Source organism: Patagioenas fasciata, chromosome 9, assembly GCF_037038585.1.
Source record: "Patagioenas fasciata isolate bPatFas1 chromosome 9, bPatFas1.hap1, whole genome shotgun sequence".
NCBI lineage: Eukaryota > Metazoa > Chordata > Aves > Columbiformes > Columbidae > Patagioenas > Patagioenas fasciata.
Window position 1 is genome coordinate 11,691,279 of NC_092528.1, and position 21,539 is coordinate 11,712,817.

Consider the following 21,539-nt stretch of genomic DNA (forward strand, 5'->3'; position numbering starts at 1 on the left):
TGGGATAGCAACTTTTCAGCTATCAGAAGCTAGAGTCTCCAGACAACATGACTGACCGCTGAGTGGCAGTGTAAGGAAAACAAAGCCAAAAATAAACACTCAAAATCCATGTAGTCTTTCACTGAATCTACCTGGACATTCAAACAAAATATCCCCATTAGGAGAGAGATGCTTTGTCAGAGAACACTCACTAATGAGCAATACTGCATCCTGTCAGCTGTTTACAGTATTTAATGTATGAAGCATTTAGTAAGGATTCTGCATCTGTATCTCAAATACACACTATGTTTAAGAGAGGATTTGAAAATCCTTAGTCTCCTCTACAAAAATTCAGAGAAAGGTTGTGGTATTTTGTTAGATCATACAGGACTTTGCCACAAAAGCAGAAGGACTATAAATCAATGTCAGTAAGACAGATACTGTTCAAAAAAAAAACACACCAGTGCATTTAATATCAAGTGCATATTCACAAAATAATGAAAATAAACCTACCTAAGGAAGGTCCTGGAATTGAAGAAAATTAACAAAATGTATTGTGACCTACACAGCTCTAATAAGAATAATGCCTAACTGATAACCTTGAGTTGCTTCCCAATAACATCATAAAAAAAACCCACCAACAAACCAAACCAAACCAACCAACAACAAACCAAACCAAACAAATAAAGGCTTTCTAAAACAGAAAACTCTAGAAATACCTGAAACACAGAGCAAACTTCAAGGAAAAATAAAAGGTCAAAAGAAAACTTTGACCAAGCTAATAGCTAAGTAAGTACTTGCAGTAATATTGACTTATGAAAGCCCCGAAAGACATAATAGGCTACCAATCATAATCTAGTAACAGCTGTCTGCCTACCTTCTAAGATGAACTGGAGTCAGAAAGAAAACAAAACCACAGTGAGATGAAAAACTAGGATTTCATATACAACCTCCTGATTCCTCAGCTAGTGCACTTCCCTCTGCTCAGTAAATACTCTGCTGTTTTTAGGAATATGGGGTAAACAGCAAAAGAGGAAGCTTCAAAAATTGCACACGAAAACTGAGAAAGTGTTTCTTACTTGCAAATAATGAATTTGGAAAAAAAATAAAATGGAAGAGCGAGGAGGAGAACCTGCACTGCATTGCACTGCATGCAGAAAGGTGATAATGGATGGCTGGGTGCAACAGTCCATAGACTAGAAAGATGAAAGCAACACAGAAATCTCTTTCAAGACACAGTACATCTGCACGAAAGATAAATGCTTCCTCCCTTATGCTGCTTTTTAAGATGTGGTTTCATCTTCAACTTAAATCCATCTGAACCCACACTCACATCTGTATTCTCCTGCCCTTTTTCTTGTCACCACCAGCAATCACTGGTACATGGCAAGTCAGATCAACTTGCTGATACAGCTGAAAGTTAATTTGTTTTCTTCCTTTTCTGCTGCCTGTGGGGCCACACAACCATGAGTGCCAACACATGGAAGGCAGCGCACAATCATCTCTGAGAGAAAAAAGATTGCATTGCCCTTGTCAGCAGCAGCTACAGGCCTTTAGGGGGATTCACGCCAGTAAACCTGGGAAAGATCACAGAATAACCACATTTTTCTAATCTCTTCTATTACTTCAAATTGTAAGAAACCTGAAACACCTAGCTACAAGAGCTGTAATGAAGTACCCCACAAGCTGCCCAGCATCAGGAGGCAGTCTTCCAAGACAGGCAGCTCAATGCATTCACAAACTTTCTGTGCAAAAACGAATACATACTGTATTTCACTCTTTAGAGTTAATTAAGCAGCAGACATAACAGGACATGAATCATGATGTAATAATTTATGAATAGGGTGTGGTAAAACATGAACCTAAATAGAGAATATTAATGCAATTAGGCCAAAGTTAGTAACACACAATTACCACAGCATAACCTTTTAAGTGAAATTGGAAAAGGACACCATAAGAAAAAAAGGAAAAGAAGAAAAACTCAAATATTTGTCAGTCTGCCTGAATGGGCTGTGCTAGGTTATAAGAATCGCTGACAGCTGACACTGTGCATCAGCACCAGGTTGCTCCTCTCTAGTAGCTGATGAGCTCTTGGACTATTGCCACTTCGAATGATCTCTTCAGGTCTTATACTCTAAAATGGATCAATGTGAATAAGGTTTGAATTATTTAACACCAACTCATTATTTCACCCAGTAAAATAAAGCCTGAAGATGACATAACCAACCACAATCCAAGCTGGATTCTTGACTTTACATGTGTACATAAAGACACACCAGAATAAATACAGAAATAACATGAAGTATACCAAAACAATTGCCCCATTTCCCACCCCCCTACACTGTAGTTAGGGCCATAAGATGCTGGGCAGAGAAGTTAAATACAGCTGTGGAAAAGGACAGATGAAAATGGTGCCTGGCCTGAGCTGAGGGGTACAGAATGACTTTCCAATTTCCTCTTCGGTTTTGACTTACATCCAACAAGGATGACCAGAAAAGGGATGAATTACACCCAAAACTCTCAAGTGGCTTATGCTGCTCAAGCCATTGCTCAGCCAAATTGTCCCTCTGGTCCAGGTCAGACTGTCAAACCCAAACAGTTATCCAGGGAGGCCAAACATCACTAAGCACATCAGAGGGGCATCTGCATGCCCCCAACTCAGCCTTTTGGGTTTGAGGAGCGGCCTCTCACCCCACTGGCACCACGACCCCTGAGGAGAGGCCTGGCCCATTCCACCTCAGGAATATCTGGTGTGGTACTCCTCACTGGGAAAGCAGTCCGTTCTCTTCTTCACCTTAAAAGCTACATTTCCCTCCCTGGCACCTGTGTTACACTCATACTGCTCATCTGGTGTCATTTGTGGTGCATTTCATGGGAACTCCCCAAAATTCGGGGTTTGTGTTTTGTTGTTTTTAAGTCACTATCTGGGCTGCCTCCCTCTGGCCCCACACACACCTGAATCAAATCCCGCTCTTCCTTCTGCCCTGCCTTTCATATCCACCAGCTTTCCCTCCTCTGGAGAAAACAACAAAAACAAAACCAAAACCAAACCAAACCAAAACAAAAAAAAATACCCCACACTCTTCAAGGACAGACAAAATACATTTGACCTGGCCCGTGGCCCTGCGGCTCACAAACACATTTCCCCTCCCAGTCACTGCTGCCCTGCGGGCTGTGAGGGGAATGGCGGGTGTTCCCACAGCAGCTGGGGCCGTGCCGGCAGGTGGGAGCTGCTGGGCAGATGACCCATTAAGTCCTCTTCCTAAATCTGAGTATCTACACACTGAATCTATACTGCCTTGCTTTCACCTTGCTGCAGTGTTAAACTCTACTGCGATGTGGTCAGTACCACAGAGCCAGCCCCACACTAATACCTCTGAAGATGAGTTGCTGGGAAGTTTCCAGCATGGCTTTCCTCAGTCACAGCCACACCAGAGATGGCTCCAGTGGGCAGCGAACAACGCTGCTGCGGGTTTGGCTTCTCCAGGCCATGTTGCTCTGCACCACCATCCTGGCATCTTTGTCCCCCTGGCGCCTTCAGGGGCCCTGATCTCCTCATAATCTTTGACATTTTGAACCAAAAGACACACAAAGACATGGCTGCTGTGCAGTTTGACCTTGGCCAGTCTGTGTTGCTCCACCTTAGAGATACAGACTAGTCCTTGACTCTGTATTTTGTAGTCTAGAAATACACCCAAAGGGAAAGGGGCGCAAGGGACAGCTCGCATTTGTGATCATGAGTTGCCAACACAACAGCCCTGTGAATAGGGCGAGTACAATCTAAAAACAGACATAGATATGGAGTTGCACGGAGCCATCACAGGCCTACACCCGGAGCCCTGTCAACAGCTGTGGGGGGAACAGGGCCCTCATGCAGAGAGGACGCCTGGACAACATCGCCTGGGAGCAGGACTGCAGAGGGGCAAAGGGATGCTGGTGCTGTCTGTAACCACACCACGGGAAAACAATAACAGCAACCACTCTTCAGCCTAGAGACAAAGGGAGCGTAGACTGAATATGAATGCATTTTGTAAGCTTTAAACCAGGTATAGTTTTTAGTTTTTATAGATCAGCATTTTGCTCTATGACATGGAAGCAGGAACCAAAAATTCACCTGAGATGGTAAATTTATGGGGTTGGTGTCAAGATAGCTGTGGGCTTTACCTAGTGACCTGCCACACTTCAGCGATTTTTTGCTATTGTCAAGTGAAAGGAACAATATATAAAACGCAGAACTAAGCAGAAACTTAATGGCAGAAAAGACAGATGTCATTTTTAAGTTTATCCCCAAAGAGCCAAAGAACAGTTTCCTAAGAAGGAAGTAAGGATAATGATGACTTGTGTTTGGTTTTGCATTTCCTGATCTATTTTGGATAGTGGTTCTATCTGGCCGGAAAAAAAAATTCAATCATACCATGCAAGTGCTAATAGAGACCAGCAGGGAGCAACCAGGACCTTTCAGAGGCAAGCTTTCCTTGTGGAGAGGTGTTCCATCACCAGCCCACCTTGATCTCCTGCCTCCCACCGCAGTACGCAGCCATACCCAGAGCACTGCTCCTGAGCCCTCCCTCTGTCCGAGCATATTTTCAATTTGTGCTGCTAACAAAGCATTGGGTGACCCCGCCAATGTGCTAAAACATATAACCTTCCTTCCTGAACAGATATGTGAGGCTGCCAAGCTGTAAGAACAAGGCATCTCTTGAGAACTTGTGTGCACAGAAGTCAGTCACAGCATTCTACCATTAACTCATATAGTATCTTGATACAGTGTCATGACTGTAAATCCATTAGCATGGATCAGCCTCTGTAGGAACAAGAAACTGATGCTTAATGGAAGCCACCCCAGCAGTGCTCTGTAATCAAGCACCTCATTATCACGTTCACCAGCCATCCTTGTTTCTTTCAAAGTGTTTTTTGTGGCACCAAATGTTGCTACACCTTTAAGAAAAAGTACTTTCACCTATTAATTCCTTGGAAATAGTGACTGAGTATAAACACCTCCAAATGCAGGAGTGGTCAAGGTACAGGCTTGAGCGGGTACAAAAAGTCTGTGCCAAAACTAGAAAAAGAATTTGTCTCATCATATTTTTAGCAAGCCATTATGTTTTCTATATGAAATGTATTACAGCAACCATTTGTAAAGCGTTAACTCTTTACAATCATCCAACCTGCAACACCCTCTACAGATTTGAAAATATGAGAGACAAGAAAGATATGACACAACTAGAATACTAATATTAGCTTTCTGCTGTAGTGTTTGCAAATATATTCACAAAATATAATCAAATATAAGTGAATTGACAATGCCTCAACATCTGGGGCAGAAAACACACAAACAAATAGAAATAAATCAATGCAGTTGACAACTGGAGAGTGTACAGTAACAGCAAGATCATAATGGAAATAAAAACAAAATTTGTAAAAACCAAACTGTTAGGAAAACACTGGTTTAAATTTGCCATTTAGCCTTAGATAATCTGCATGATATTTTTCAGAGATTATCATAATGATTGCACTAAATCATTGGCCAGCAGGAGACTTTACTATGTTTCTAGTTAGTAAAAAAGCTCTTGTCTTTTCTCCCCCATTACTTTCTCTCTTTTGGTTCCCTTCCTCAACTATGTACTTTTGTCTCCTAGTCTTCTCCACCACTCCCTCACATAATTCTTTTGAACTTCGTTTCAAGCTGCAAAAGAGAAAGAACTATTTTTACTTGGGTGAATAATTTGACCTAGTATCCAATGCTTTACTTCAGAAAATGATGGCACCCTCAGCAAATCGCACGTTGAGTGTATAGCGCTGGCTGGTTGACAGCCCTCAAAGAGGTTATCCAGAGGCCATCATTACTGAAAATATTTCCACTTGAGTTCAGTGCTGTTTGAAGTTTACTTGGTGATTTGGTTGCAACTATCAAATCATGGTTTATCAAATTTACAGGCTACAGAAGAGCTGATGGGGTGATAGATAACGAGGAAAAACAAGGCAGTTGTACACAAAAATTGGGATCACTTGAAGAATTAGACCCATTCAAAAACAATGCTGATGGAAAGCCAAGCAAAGTTAGGTATCAAAGAATAAGGCATCAGGTTTTGATTATGAGAGGAGGGACTATGCCAGGAAGTAGTAGCTGAAAAACATAAGGGTCACAATAGACATGCAGCTAAAATATGAGTTTTCAAAGCAGTGCCATGGCAAATGAAACAAAGAAGGAACGAAAGCGAGAAGGATAATCTGTTCCTCCTCTCAGTAATTCAGTGGGGGATAGAGCCAGAAATTTTTTACCTGGCTATAGACCATTGATTGACAAATACAGTTTTAAGAGAAGGTAGAACCTGGCACATAGGAAGAAACATGTCTTTCGTCAACAGTTAGAAATGTTTCCTTACAATTTAAGATTTAACTGTACGGTTAGATTGCCAAAAGATGATCAAGTTGTGGTTCATTTACAATACTAATGTATCAGCCTGGGAAGACAATAGTGAGTGCTACATCCTTCCTTAATTTCATACAGAAAGAACCACCAGTGGCCAGCAGCTCAAAATAGATAATTTTAGGTCAAGGAAAAAGCCTTAATTCTCAGCAGTAATTGTTGTTGTCATACACAAATGGAACACGCTATATTAAATGGTGAATCAGAAACACATTTATTGTTATCTAGCTAAGCATCATAGTCCAACAGAAGGGTTTTGACTTGCTAAAGTGAGATGTTGTGACCTTTTTTATGAAACTATTAAATTAAATGAGGTAACAGTTTCTTCTGGACTTAAAAAGCTGTGAAAACATCTGATTTCTCTCCCTCTTCTATTCCCATGTGGGTGCTATGCAAAAAAACCTGTTCTCCAGAAAACCTTCCTTCATCATTTTCCCTCCTTTCACTAGCAAGGGCAAGCAGCACAACTTTTAACAGCTTGCCAAAGAAACACATATTTTCTTTGCATTGCTTAATACGTATTGCAGATAACGATGTTCTGGGACCTCCTTGCTCTGCTTGTGCAGCAGAGACAGAGCAAACATCTGGCATAGGGACCTTGGGAGAGCCACAGGTGGCCAAAAGCAGCTTCACTTGCCTAGAATTTCTTGAATTAGGAACCACTGACAGCTGAAAATCTGCTTTGAGTTTGACAGAGGAACTCAGAGACACGTGCTGGAGCCATGTTTCCCATGCATTGCTGAACAGTTCCTATTTAGAGTGAAATTGGACTTTGGATCCAACTTAGCCTGCCAAGACATGTAGGTTTTGTGATTTGAAGAACCCATCTCTGCGATTTATAAAATCTGGTTTATTTGCATTCTCCTTACCATTCCACATCTCTTCTGCTAACAGAAGGAGTAGCACTTCCAGGGAAGCCTGGAGGCAACACTTTTGTACTGATTTCTTGCAGAAGAGGATTAGAGCAAAGGAGAAACCCTAGTTTAACTCATGGAAAGGCTGCTTTCAGTATTGCATGGTCTAAAGAACAACCATAAAGCTAGAAGTACCTACCAGGTGAACTTCTAGAACAGGTTCTGGGGGCTCCAAGGGGTTAGGAATCACCTCTAGTCACAAGGACCTGTAGGCAGAGGGTTCCCATTCCCAGTGTAGATCAACAGAAAGAGCTTTCAGACAAGAAACACAGTCATAGGTTGATGGCGTTGGCTATGCACGCCAAGGGAAGCCAAGGCCTCAGGCTGTGACTGCTATGGAGAAAAGTGCCTCTAACTGACCGTGTTTGAATCTGTGCACAAACTGGGGAGCTGTGTGACACGTAAACTGAAGTCTTTGGATAAGATGGGTGACAGAACAGAAAATAAAACTGTTGCACTCAAATTGTAAGTTCACAATTAGCCTTCTAACTGGTAAAAACAGAAGGGGAGCAATTCTGCTTTGTCTGCTTTTTCCTCATCTATCCTGTATTCAAAAGTGAGTTTAAGAAGTCTCTTTTCTTTTTACTCCATTGTAGAAATTCATAACAAGCTCCTATCATGTTTTCCCATGAGAGCAGAGCATGTGTGGACCTAAGAAAACCTTCTAAAGGGAACTCTGTGCAAACAGCAGAGAACTGAAATTCTCAGAACTCATTTATCCTTGCTTTCTTTAAACAGGAAAATCATGAAAGGGAAAGATCTTGATTATATATATATATGACACCTGGTCTTTTTAGTTGCCTTCTCTGTAGAAGCGATGGTGTGAATATAAGCATGATTACTGTAGGATATAAACAGGAGTGAATTTACAAAGATAATATCTTTCATGAGAGTAATGCTAAACTCTAAAAACCCGGCTGGCTTTCAGGATATGCAGGCTGAAGCTTTGATCCTCAAAGCAAAATACATCTTGAAGTAGTGATACAATTTCAACCTACCAAGTCAATCAATTCGATCATCAAAGAAGTTTGTACCTGCAACTATGAAGTGGGCAGAATATTAAAAAGAAGAAACTCAGTAAGTCATTAGTTCCTCTTAGAAAGAAGAAACAGAGGAATTGCTGGTGGTTCAGGGATATGAAAAACTATAACAGGACACAGAACTTACACATTTATTGACACTAAAATTCCTGTGTAGCAGAATCAAGTTTAAGTAGTTCTTAATCTGAATTTAACTTCGAAAATTGGCATTTGTATTTCAGTGGAGAAGAAGAATTTATGTGCCTGACAGTGTCTCTTCCTTTGCATTTCCATCGATTGGTCTCATAAAAGACGTCATTTCTCCATCTGGATTCCTTCATTATAGCAAGACCACAAAAACATACAGGCTCAGTAAGGAAACTTACGAAAGAAGTAAGAGTTATTTTTATATTTATAAAAGCAAATTGCAAAACCAGAAAGCAAACAAAACTTTAAAACGTTAATTAAAAATCAAATAAATAATAAGAGGGCATGACCTAATGTGTCCTTCCTTTTTCCAAGTCAAAAAGTTCCCTGATCGAAAAGGCTAGTATTTCAAAATGCTGAGGAGCACCTTCTCATGCTCAATGAGGTGCGCACGTTTAGAAGATAAATGATCAGGAAATCTTTCTGGAGAGATAAAGTTTTTGAAAAAAAAAGAAAAAAAAATCATTTTATCTTCAATGCAGAAGACACAATAATATCCTAGGACAGCTTTCTATTACTGCTGCCCATTTATCAGCCGTTATTTGACAACTAAAAACCATTTTGTTCCCACTTCTGTGGGGGTAGGAACACCAAGTAATGAAAGAAAAGAGACTCTCCAGGTCTCTATTTTGTAACTCAGGTTCAGCAGGAAGCTGGGGGCCGTGGATCTCAGACAGAAGGAAGTTTCTGAATGACAACTACAGATTTATTTATTTAATTTTTATTTCAGAGGGATCATTGACAGTAAAGTTCTGTATAACATTCCTTAGTGAAGGTGGGTTAAAGATGTGAGAGAAACTGAAGAGTGGTGTTTTAAACCTCCACAATAAGCTGCGCTATTATTGAAAAATCATATCATTCCAGTCCTTGGCAATACTTCTGTGACAGCTTGAAGAACTTAGATCTAAAACAAATTCTTACTTGCAATACTGTTGATCTTTCTGAGAAGACAAATTAAACTAAGGTCACTTAAAGTTAAAGTACCCACAGTGGTTTTCCCATAGTGAGGTCCCAGCAGAAGGGCCAGGAGAAGTCATATGTAAAAACAAGATGCACAAGATGAAAGGAATGTTAGTTGCAAACTGTAAACTAGCAGCAGTCTCTTGTGTATTTGGGTATATATGCAGAATGAGGCCATTTGGGGGCACTGGACTTAGTAACTGGACAGTTACTAAATTAAAAACAAATGAGGTCGGTTCAACAGAAAGTCACTAACACGACGTGTGTTTCAACATGCTTTTGCTTAGGCTCTTGGGGTCATGAACAGTTACATTCAACAGTAAAGATGCTCTCCGCAATGTGAATGGTGAGGAATGAAATTACAACGTAGAGAGATCAAAACAAACAAAAAGAAACACTTTCCTTCAGACATGGCATGGCACACACTTCCACTGGATAATATCAAACATTTTACAAGAAATTGTATTTTCATGAAGCTTGCCTTGGGAAACAGTCTGATTCCCAAACACCAGTGAGGTAAAAAACACAGTAACATTAAAAACAATGAATAAATGAACTAGATGTATTTATTTGCATCATGAAAATTTAGTGATGAAGAAAAACTGGAAGAACTATGAAGCCATGTTTCAGGGCTTACATCAGTCTTTAATACAGACTAGGAGGCAGCTGGTGGATTAAATTGCACCTGTCTACAAGAGATCCAGCTCTTCTACCTAAAGGGCAACATACTGGCTGTTATCAGAGCTCCTGCATTAGACCCACAGTAACTAAACTGGGTCGTGGGCAACGTTTGTTTCTTGCAGACAAAGCCACTTACACTCTGGTGCAAGTTTTCTGAAAGAGCTAAGTATGATGTCCATAGTTCAGTTCTGCTACCCATGACTGGCAATGAGGCTGCTTCTATGCAACAACTGCCATGGAAGGAGAGTCCTTGTTCTGCTGCGCCAGCCACAAATAAACCAGCAAGTTCAGTGAATACGCAATGGGAGATGTTTGCCACAACATGTTTCTGTGGAAATAGAGCAGCACTGCAGAAGACTACAAAAGTAATTAGAGCACTAGTTATAAAACAATAGTCCTACAAAGGAACTGGAACCCAGAGAGACACTAGCTATAAAGACGGAAGAAAAATGACTGCTGGTTTGGATGTACACAAGGAAACGACTAAAAAACCAAATCAAAACAAAAAAACACACACACACACAAAAAACCCCAAACAAAACAAAAACCAAAACCAACCCAACCCACAAACAAACAAAACAAACAAAAAAACCTCCCCCAAACCAACCAGAAACCAAAACCAACCAAACAGCAAATCATCAAGGTGATTTAGTTTTCTGGTTGAACCTGGATTTCAACTTAGGTCTTCTGGAAGCCAGTTGAATACTCAAAACATCCTTTCTTTTTTTAGAAGGCTCTTTCCAATGGAGGTTGGTTTATACAATTAGATGGTTGAATTTGGGAAACATTTTAGTAGCAGCAGCACCTGATGCCAGGCTATGTTTACCCAGGTAGCTTAATCTGTGAGAGAATTTGATTTTGCTTTGTACCATCTCTAAACAAGCCCTGATATAATACTTTGCTCAGGAGGATCCATATCCTATTAATTGCCAAGAATGTTATGCAGTTAAAATTCATCTATAAATACGGTAAAACTCCAGTCCTCAAAATAATGCCACAGGCACCTTTACTATGTTTGAGAAGTCACTTCCAAATGTGTGTATTGAAATTCTGGCCTCGTGCCTTAAAGCTGTTCACATTTTGCTACATGAGAAGCAATGCACTTGCCAAACTGATTTTCTTTGTGAAGAGAGAGAGAAAAAAGCTGAAGTATTTTGCCATTAAAAACATTAGTTTCCCAGTTATGTGAGCCAAACTCAACTTTGTCTCTCTTAATAAAGTCTTAAGTGTAATATGAATATTTTATTTGTTAAAAGACTGCATTTTCAAGAGAAGCTTGCCATTTGAATAACCTTATTTAATACCACCTGCTTATAAAAAATAAATAAATGCAGAGGAAACTGATGCAGGTACACAGAACAGATAGCGACCTCAAGCACGTACCTCTGTAGCGATGGCTTAGGACTGGTATTTGAAACTGCCAGTAGAATTTGTTGTACAGAAGGGCTGTCAGAAGTATCAGTTCATTTCTGTGTTTTGTTTGCTTTTCCTTAGAAGTCTGAAGACACCTGTCTTTTGTGCTGCAGCTTTCACAAGCCAAAGAAACAATCTATTAAAATCCAAGAACACAGCTGTCTCAACTGTAAGTAACCCCTACTATACTGAAGTTATTACAAACATGAGCTCTACTTTTACATCTACAATCACCTGGAGAGATGAGAGGCTTTGAAATTTTCACAGCTACACAATTGAAACTAGAAATATCTGATCCTGACACCTCTTTTAAACAGGATTTGCAGAGACACCTCCAATTGAACTCTTTTAAGTTCAACCATTTATTAATGGCCTCAGAGACGCTGACACTGCTGTCTCACTGCTGCTTGGCACAGGAAACTACCCCATACTGAGCTCTGTTCTGCTAGTTCCTGGGCTCCTATTCGGCCGGTATTTAAGCTAGTTTGGGTACCCCTATATTACTACAGTCACAGCAGTAATGATAGAGCGGTTGCACTCTTTGCCTAGAAGTTAATTCATTAAGGTTCTAACAGGACAATATGTGGAACAGGATGATACTTGATAGGACAGCAGAGCGCGGAGGCTGTTGAAGCACGTGCAGCCAGCGGCAGCGCTTTGGGATATTAAGGCTGTGCAACAAGAGTTTAGTGGGGACAAAGATGCTGTTGCGTAAACTTTAAACATTAACACTACACACACGGTTGTGATGGAAGCAAGAACAACTTTTTTATTTCCTTCCTTATTTGTACTCTAGGGTGGGGCTAAAAAGCCCTTAAGGAAATGCTGTTCTCTAGAACTCATGTGTCCTTTGTTCTGGGCCCCCACCACATACATTCAAATTTGCTTCAGTGTACCCTCAGTAGGGTGTTCCTTTTCAAAACATTTTTGACACTGCCCGCAGAACACACTGCAGCTCTTCTCTAAAGGAAGAGTTGCCATCTCAAGAGAAATAAAAAAAATGGAGCGGGGGCAGGAATTCAGGCTGATGAATGTTGTATATTTCCCATGGCTCTGTGTCCAGAGACAGCATTTCCCAAGGAGGAAGGAGGTTTTTTGGTGTCTTTCTGAATCAAGCAAACAAAGGATTTCCACCTCATGATCACCATTCTTTTCTGAGATAAACAGGAATGAATGAAGATCCTACATTCCTTTAAGTATACAGAATAAAAAGCACCGTGAGATTTTAAAGGTTTATAAAGTAAAAAGCTTTTGAAAATCACCATCAAGGAGCCAAAAAGTCTAGCTTCCACTTTGAATATTGCTTTCAGCCTCAACTAGATGCATTTTTTCGTTCAACTTTCTCACATTTACCTAACTGCACTTGCCAGCATGTTTTGCCAAATTAGAAAAACTCCTGCAGAAACCATCTGCTTGACATTGCTTACATATAATAAAGTATCGCTCAATACAATGTATTGGAAATGTTTGGAGATCTTTACATGGGAACCAAGAGCAGCAGTGCTGACTCAGGCAGATCTCCCGCTGGTGTCAGTGGGAATTGTACCTGAGTGAGCACTGCTGGATCCCATACAAAGCTTGCTGTGCAGTGATCGCTGCTGACTGACATGAGAACATATGGTTATAGTTTAACAATACCAACTGTAATGGAGATGAGAAGGAAATTTTATAGCAGTTCTGGCTTGTTGCTCTTATAACCATCAGAAACACTCAAATGATTCGTACATATCTGCTGCTGTAACAGTTTTTCCCAGCTTCAAGTGAACACTGAGAAACTTGCAGTTAGATCCTGCTTCAACAGGAAGAGTTTGAGTCAATCTGTTGAGACAGAAACTTGAACACCAGAAGACTACATACAAAGCCTAAAATAGGACTTCACCATTTCTCTGCAGATAGTATTACGTTACCTCTGGATAAGAATGCAGATGTTTCAATACATTTCCCTTGGTCCAATGTGAAGCAGAATTAAAGCCTTCATAGTGCTGACTTTGTCAGCCTAGTGGCAGGGACACATGTGTGACAGCTGCTATACCAGAGGACAAGGGCTTCTCGAATTTGACTCCAAATTTAGGTGTTATAATATTACAGCTTTGGTAAGCCTAAAAGCTAAGAGTGGCCCAAAACATCACTGAGGTTACAGCACTCGTGAATTGTGGTCCCAAAAGGAGGACCTCTAGGTGGATAAATCAAGTCTCCTCCCTCTCAAAGGTTGCAGAAGAACCACAATACTGAGCCAACAATGAAGAAAAGGTATGATGCATGCTTCCACAAGTCTTAACCACAGTTTGAACAGAAGGGATTCTGCACCTTCAATACTTCCTAGGAAGGGGCCATATTAGAGATCCAAATCCTGAAGAGTAGGTGAAATAGTTCCTATGAGAACCCAGTAATTAGCACACACCCATCACAAAGGTTGAAATGTGGCTGCAGCTCCCATGCGCCCTTTTCCTTGAAATACAATAGAGACTCGTGTTTTGCTCTCAAGAGTTTCCACTTGCCTTAGTTTACCAGCCATGGGAACACGTCCAGATCGCGTCAAGAAAAGCTATACTCCTTTTGCTCAGACACACGGACACAAAAGCTAAAAACCGTCACATTTATTGTCTACATTTCTTTGTGTGTTGAAAGCCAAAAGTGGCTGGAAGATAAAAACAGAGATGCAAGAGAGATCTTACTGCAATCTCAGCATAGAACAGCTTTGTAGTAAGCAATTATCCTCTCTGTTAGACATGCCCAAGAGTGGACACTTGGGTAGGTATCTTGCTGCATTTAGGCCTCCAGGATAGAGTGCCTGAGAAGTTTCAACTTGGTTGGTTGAAGAATGATTGTAACTTAGTGTTTGACCTCTGTTTTGGGCAAAAGCCAATGCATTGCCACCCTATAAATTATTGCTCAAGTCACTCCTGAAGCAGACATTAAACAATGCATTCCAGTAAACTCAGCCTTGAGAATCAATGTGAGGAACGTACCACCCAGGCTGGAATTCAGCAACAGAGACTCCTTTTTTGATACATTCTATGAGGAGATACTCAGACTACTTGCTTAGCCTCAGTGCTTGACTCATTCCTAGCAATACAGATGGGCACTCTGCTTGCCCTATAAGGCCTCTTGGAAGCGAATCTGTTTGCAAAGGGATGGTTAACAGGAACACTGAAGTGTTGTTAATATTCTCCATGGTACATCCTCCTTACAAGACTTCCATAGACCAAGAAAACTGTATCAAAAAACTTTGATTCCTAAAACAGGCCGCTAATCCCACATGAAGGGGTGCATCTACCATCCACAGCATCAAAATACGTAATTAGTGAAGAGTAAAAGAATAAAACTATCCTTCCCGTAAAACAAGCGCTCCTGGAAGAAAGCTAAGTGTTAGAAAAAATGTCCAGAAGTTAACATATTTGGTTTAGAGGCATCATCACAGAAGGGGCACTAACTGAAATTCCAATCCAACTGTAAAATAATTAGATTAATTAACATACAGAAGCATAATTAATTTGTCTCATGATATCGGTTCCCACTTTACTGTCACATTAAAAAGCTGTCAACCTGAGTCAGGTGAAAGAACAGAGAAGACAACACTTAACAGTTGTCTTTCAATAACTATGGTTATTCAAAGGAACACGAAGTCTAGTTACACACAGTAAAACACTAATTTCAGGAAATGTTTCCCTAAAATGGACTTCAGCGGTGTAAAATAAGGTCTACCAGGATTACTGTGCCTTTCGTACAGCTGCTTACCTTGCTTATGAAAGATCACTTGACACAGCTATATTTCTCCTTTTGAGTGAGTTATTATACCTTTCTAGCTCCTTCTTCCTATGTACCTATTGAGACAAAAGATTGAAATTAGACAAAGCAAGTCGGAGAAGTAAGAAACACAGATCACAGCTGTAATTTCTTCCCCTTTGCAAGACTAAGGTAAGGAATACAGTGTGCAGCTCTTGCCTTAAGGGAAAGCAAGTCCAAAAGCAGGTTGATGCTGAAGCAAGCATCAACTTATGCAGTTAAGCCCAGAGAAGCAAACACTTGTTATTTAATTTTTGGCGTCCCCATGTCATGTTGCCCCTGTTGCTTCCACTATTACTTGTGCTGTTTTATCTTATGTTTCTCTTTTCCGACTGAAACTCTAATTCTGTTCCTTGGGGCATCTGAGAGAAGCACAACCATCCGCGGTTCGATGGTTTTGCCTGAATCATCGGTGCACCGTGGTTAAATTTCAACTACCTCAAAAGCACGGAGTTTTGAAGTGCAACTTCACATAAAACTGTTCAGAGGAATCTGGCCAGAATTGTGCTAAAAGCAAGAGCACAGCTATATTCAGAGTGAGTGGCCTAAATCAGGAACAGGACACAACACTGTCTGCAATGTCAGTCGCATGTGAAGACAAAGCAGCAATTTCAAAGGAGTGATGAACAGAAACATTTCCAAAGCTGGAAGAGGAACTGAACAACTCTGTACACACTGCTATGTTATTTAACACTTCATTGAATGAGACAGGAGTTTTACTTTGGACAGTAGACTTTATTAGAAATTTTCTCCTCATTCATCAGTAAATTCACATTAAAATACGCTGAAGGCAGCTCAGTCTAAACATTTGACAACCTGCCGTAACAACAACTTCCAGTTTAAAAACTAGATAACTGATCAGGCAGATAACTTGAAACATATAAGAAATGCAAATAGAAAGCAGCATCTTAAAAAATGGGATGAGCCTGAAAAATTCATACATTTCAGGTGGAGTTGGGGGAAAAACACCAAAATCAGTCACCCCAAGATGGGAAACAGATGAGAACTCCACAGACTCTAAACAGATAAATAAACATTATAACCACACATACATTAAAAAGAGAACCAAGTACTTAGAGTTCATACCACATAAAAATTATAAATTTGTTCAAATAAAAAAGTGACAAGCTCTCTAAAATACAAATAACCTAAATTCTTGGGAAAGTGAACACTTTGTTACAAACTGCAGAACTTTGGAGGGACTAGATTTGGTCTTGAAAACAATGGACTGCATCTCACTGTTACCACATCCAAAAATTGATCTTTCTGACACATAGACCAGTTTTCTAACTCTTGTGTTTTTAGATCACACACTTTTCTTCTAGACAATAATCTGATTTTTTTTATTATTAGAACTTTTAGATATTATAGGCCTGATTCTGTTGAGTGCTGAATACTGAAAGCTCTCAACAACTGCGGACACCAAAGGCAAGATTTAAATATTTTTCAAAAGCTACTGTCAAGATTATTCCTTTGCTAAATTATTTTCACCTATTGGGGTGAGGTGTAGGAGAGAAAAATGAAAAAAAAACATCATCACATTAGTGAAGAAAGCTCTGTCCTGCATGACAGTGGATCTTGCAGGTCAGATTTTCTATTGGTATTTACCAGAGGCAACAAAGATAAACCAGTATGTGAGAGATGAGATGAGATTAATGGCCTTCAGGACTGTAAACACAACAGGCAACAGATAATACACAAATCTTGATCAAATCAATGTTTTCACATTCTTTAGTAGTCCCCCACAGTGATCTGCTTTCACTGGTTCAGAAAAAAAATATATATTAAAAATTAAATAACACTTAAGTGTCCATCACGAAGATTTATATTTTGCTGTAAACAATTTTCTGCCATTTGCATTGATCTAGTCCAACGTGAGGCCAGAGGGTTCTAGACGACTTATTGGTACTGTAAATAATTTTTCAGAGACAGAGGCAAAGGTAGAACTTCTATGTCATGCAGGCGGTCTCTGCCAAGAGCAAAACGAATTGATCTTCGGCACAAGTCCATTAAAGGCAGGGGTTCCGCTGAAAAAACACAAGAAAATAAAGAGTTAATTTTTCAGCAGCTCCATTAACAGGCAATGTTTTATTTATTAACATAGATTCTGTATTGTATTAAACAGTCATAAAGATAGTAACGGTATTGTGAAAAACTGACAGCCATGAGGTAATTAAGATAATCAATAGAAGCAAGACAGAATTCTACACTTTTCACCCACAAGTGACTGCAAAGTTTCAGACTGAGCTTCCTTATCTGAAAGGCTTAAAATAATAATCCAAACCCCCTCATCAGGCTTGCCAAGTTGCAGCATAAGAAGTTCTTACATTTCCAGATTTCTAACAAGACAAAGAGCTTCTACTCTGTTTGTAACACAACATCTGTCATGTCATGTTAACGCGAACTACACTGGCAACTTCTGACCTTTACATACCAGTTCCTTCTGCGTCTTAGGAACTGGAAGGTACTTAGGGTAACCAAACTTCTCACCAAATACTGCTTTTCCTGCAACACTCTCTTAGTCTTTCTTTCTAGGAAGTTCACAGGAAGCAAAAAGCTAAACAAAACACCCTCAAAAATCTAGAGGAAACTTAACCTTTTCCTTCATCAATAAATTAGGGGAGGAGGATTCCGCTGACTAGAAGGCAGGGTGTGTGTTCTCATACATATATACACAAACGTCCCCCAAATATACAAACAACGTCTGTAGATGCTCTTAATTTAACTCTATTAATTTAAACTAAGTATCAGTCAGAAACACCTGGCTGACAGCACTTAAGACTGGACACACAAACACAGTGAGATCTGCAGCATCTCAAACCATTGCAGCCCCGTATCCCATCCTGGCCTGCAAGACTCACACAGAATTGCAGGAACATCATAAAATTTCCATCTAATAGTAACATGAATGACCTCTGTGACTGCAGAGTCTGTAACGGAAATCTTTTTGCAGCAGGAACTGGAATAAAGCTGTAGTTACAGGTATCTTCAACCAGATGGATTTGGTTGCACATGTTGGTTTAAAATGGTAAGAGCCTAAAAGACCACAGGAAACTCTTTCTCTCTCTGTGATAAAACAGTGGTAGCCTTTAAAACCTTACTAGTACTTCCGAATGGAGAAAAAAAACAGTCATATGCCTCTGTCATAGTGATAACCTTTAATAAACCTGACGGATTACTTACAAGTGCTGAACCTTGTACAGCATTCAGTGGTTTTATCAAGAGCTCTTTTATGTTCCACATGCAGCATTAGACAAACTACACTAATCTACCAATCCTTTAGCTAATAGTATTTTAAAACCTACCTGAAAAAAAAAATCATTACAAAGCACAAAATATTTGATTTAAGGATTGGTTTTATAGGCTATAATTGTCTGCTCTGGTGACACACCACTTACTTAATGGATTTTCCACCATTTATCCCGGCATCACATTTGATTTGTATAGACCACAGTTCACTATGGTGTTTCCCAAAAGTGCCTGGGGAAAAAGCTTAGAAAGCATTCTGTTGTATTCTGAAAGACTAAAAAGCTTATTTAACTTCATAACCACTTCAGTGAGTTGGATACGGAGCCTACTTCTGCTTAGAAATTCCACTTCATCTAAAATTTTGGCTATTAAAATATTAAAAAATAAGAGCCCTCACATTCCGGTAATAAAGTAACATTTTCTACAGATCAGTGATCTCAGTTTTTATTTTTATGCACCAGAATTATGAACATTGAATGAACATTATGAACATTATGAATCTTAAGGGATGAAGCTGTAAAATTCATTAACCAGGATTAATAAGTAGGAGCAAAAATAGCTGAGGAGTTCCAGGACACAGAATACAGCACATCTCACAAGCCTTACACCATAAACAACTTTCTAAGTATCTTCCCAGAATCTCTAAAGTCCCATTAAGAAGATGCAAAATAAAAACTAAGAGTGTTTAAAGCCATTAACTGACCATGTGGTCTCTTTTTTTTTCCTAGACAAAGGAATATGTAAAATGTAGCCATCTGTGCAGTCAAGCACAGAGCTAATCCTAAACTTCAAAACACAATTTAAGGAAAGGTTAAAATATTTTTCAAGCCTGAAATGCTAAATTGATGTCTCCTGTCTCACTTCTACAGGGAATTTTCAAATGCTACAGAAAATGCCCCCAGGTGTTTGCAACAGCTGCTAAATTACACATACTGAAGTGTGGGTTTGCAACTTAAAAATGTAACTATACCCTTTTTATTCTCCTTTGTATCCAACAGCAGTTCAAACCTACAACAAAATTAGAATAGGTTTGTCCTACAATACTAAATAAAAGTTACATTTTCTAGGGTGTCGGCTGTTAAGAACTTGAGGAAAAATTATAACAATTGCATTTGAAGTAAAAAATTTTTGCGGTTGTGAATAGCCCTAAATGATCTAAAATGAAATTCAGAAGAACAAATGATCTTACTTTTCAAAATAGTTGATAGTATAAATGTAAAGCTGCTTAAAATTACAGACCAACAATTTCTGGGCAGTCTAACTCAACAGAACCATTATTAAACATTTGGTATGTATTGCAGTGCAAGTACCCTCCCATCCATCACATCTCACATTTTTACTACGTATTTTACAAAGGAGGACCACTTCGCAAAGAGTGGTTTAACAACCACTAGTAAGTTTCTGAAAACTGTGCAAGTTCCAGCGGGAGGGAAGAGGCAGCAGAAGTCCTGTGTAAGTGCTGTGCGGGGCTCTGGTCCTGCGCAGGGCTCAGCTCTGTGCGGGTGCACCCCAGCACCCTGTCCTCTGGCTGAGAACACGGGCTCTGCCGGGCGCCCTTGCCGCCTCACCAGACAGATGTGACTGGTCATTTCAGAGATGCTTTAACATTCCCCAGATGCCAATATCTGGTGTCCAGCCTGGCTGCCAACACAGGTGCCCAGGCTGGGCGCCAAGCCCAGGTTCTGCAGTGCCCCCACAGCAGCTCCGGTGATCCAGCAGCTGTGGGGCTTTCCCTGTGCCAGGGGAGAGGGAGTTAGGTGATGGTAGCACAGCACTGCAGCAAGGAAATGGGCCTCTGCAAATGGGTTGCTCATCATCTGCTGTAACAGCTGAACTGTCTCTTTCACACACATGCAAACACCGAAGCTCCTTCAGGTTGTCAGGGAAACTCAGTGAGAAATAAAAGTATCGCAAGTAACACAGTCTTTTCAGAGAAAAGTTCAACCAACCTGAGAATATATTACTATTGCACCCCACCTAAAACACACACAGAGACTTAATGTATCCCAAACACTCAATGGCACATTCAAATGTTCAAAACAGTATTTCCAAAATGATATTTCTATTTGAGATCATACAAATAGTGCTGAGAAGAGAATATTCTAATAATGCAAGAGATGGAAAGATGAATATTGTGAAGCCACGTGGTTAGCTGTAAGTTTGGCTACTGGAAAAGTCTGTCTTTCACAACATTAAATGTTTGCCTTTGAAAAATATTTAAATTCATGTATATTAACTGATTGTCACAACATCTCACTACTTAATGTACCTAATATGCGTTACGAGTGGTGTATTTTTAGAATAACCCGCAACGGAATGGAACTGGAATATTTGAGCCCCCAGAAGAATATTGAGCCAGCCCCTTTGCTGAAGTTCTGTGAAATCCAGTAACGCTCTTGCCATTAGAAAAAGGAGGTATGAATTGCTGAGCTGGAATGCAAAATTCTAAAGAAAACATGACTCACAAGAATGGTTCTTTGTATTAAATTCCCAACCAGGCTAAGACATCCAAAGCGAGACGCTCCTGGGTGAGGGCACCAGCCCCGCACAGGAAACCAGCGCTTCCTCCCAGCTGCGGCAGAGCTTGGGACGTGCACCCGCGCCTGGCTGGGTAGCACACGTACTGGACCCGACACCTTCCCCAACGTACTTCAAGAAATTGCCTTCTTTAAAGTTTAGTATGAAACCTTGTCACAATACAGAAAACTATTTTTCAGGAGAGAGAAAAAAAAAAACACAAAACAAAAACAACAAACCCACAGTTAAAAAATAATACTGCTTAATTTACGTGTCAGAGTTTAATTCCCACATCTCCCAATTTTGTACCAGTAGTTTACAAGAAGGCTCATTACAAACAAACAAATCACAAACAGACTTTTGCTTTTTTGCTTCCACTGTTTC

At 40.0% G+C, this 21,539-nt stretch overlaps 1 protein-coding gene and 1 long non-coding RNA gene across 2 annotated transcripts in view; both read right to left on the reverse strand.

Annotated features, from left to right (window-relative positions):
- The window catches only part of LOC139828616 (uncharacterized), a 48,512-nt gene extending 33,090 nt beyond the window's left edge, over positions 1 to 15,422 (reverse strand). The window contains exon 1 of the long non-coding RNA XR_011740425.1: positions 15,342 to 15,422. This is a non-coding gene — a long non-coding RNA (uncharacterized lncRNA). The remainder of the gene's footprint in view (positions 1 to 15,341) is intronic.
- A 681-nt stretch (positions 15,423 to 16,103) lies between these two features.
- The window catches only part of SPSB4 (splA/ryanodine receptor domain and SOCS box containing 4), an 82,601-nt gene continuing 77,165 nt past the window's right edge, over positions 16,104 to 21,539 (reverse strand). The window contains exon 3 of the mRNA XM_065845136.2: positions 16,104 to 17,416. Coding sequence (XP_065701208.1) covers positions 17,289 to 17,416 — 128 coding nt within the window. The 3' untranslated portion in view covers positions 16,104 to 17,288. The remainder of the gene's footprint in view (positions 17,417 to 21,539) is intronic.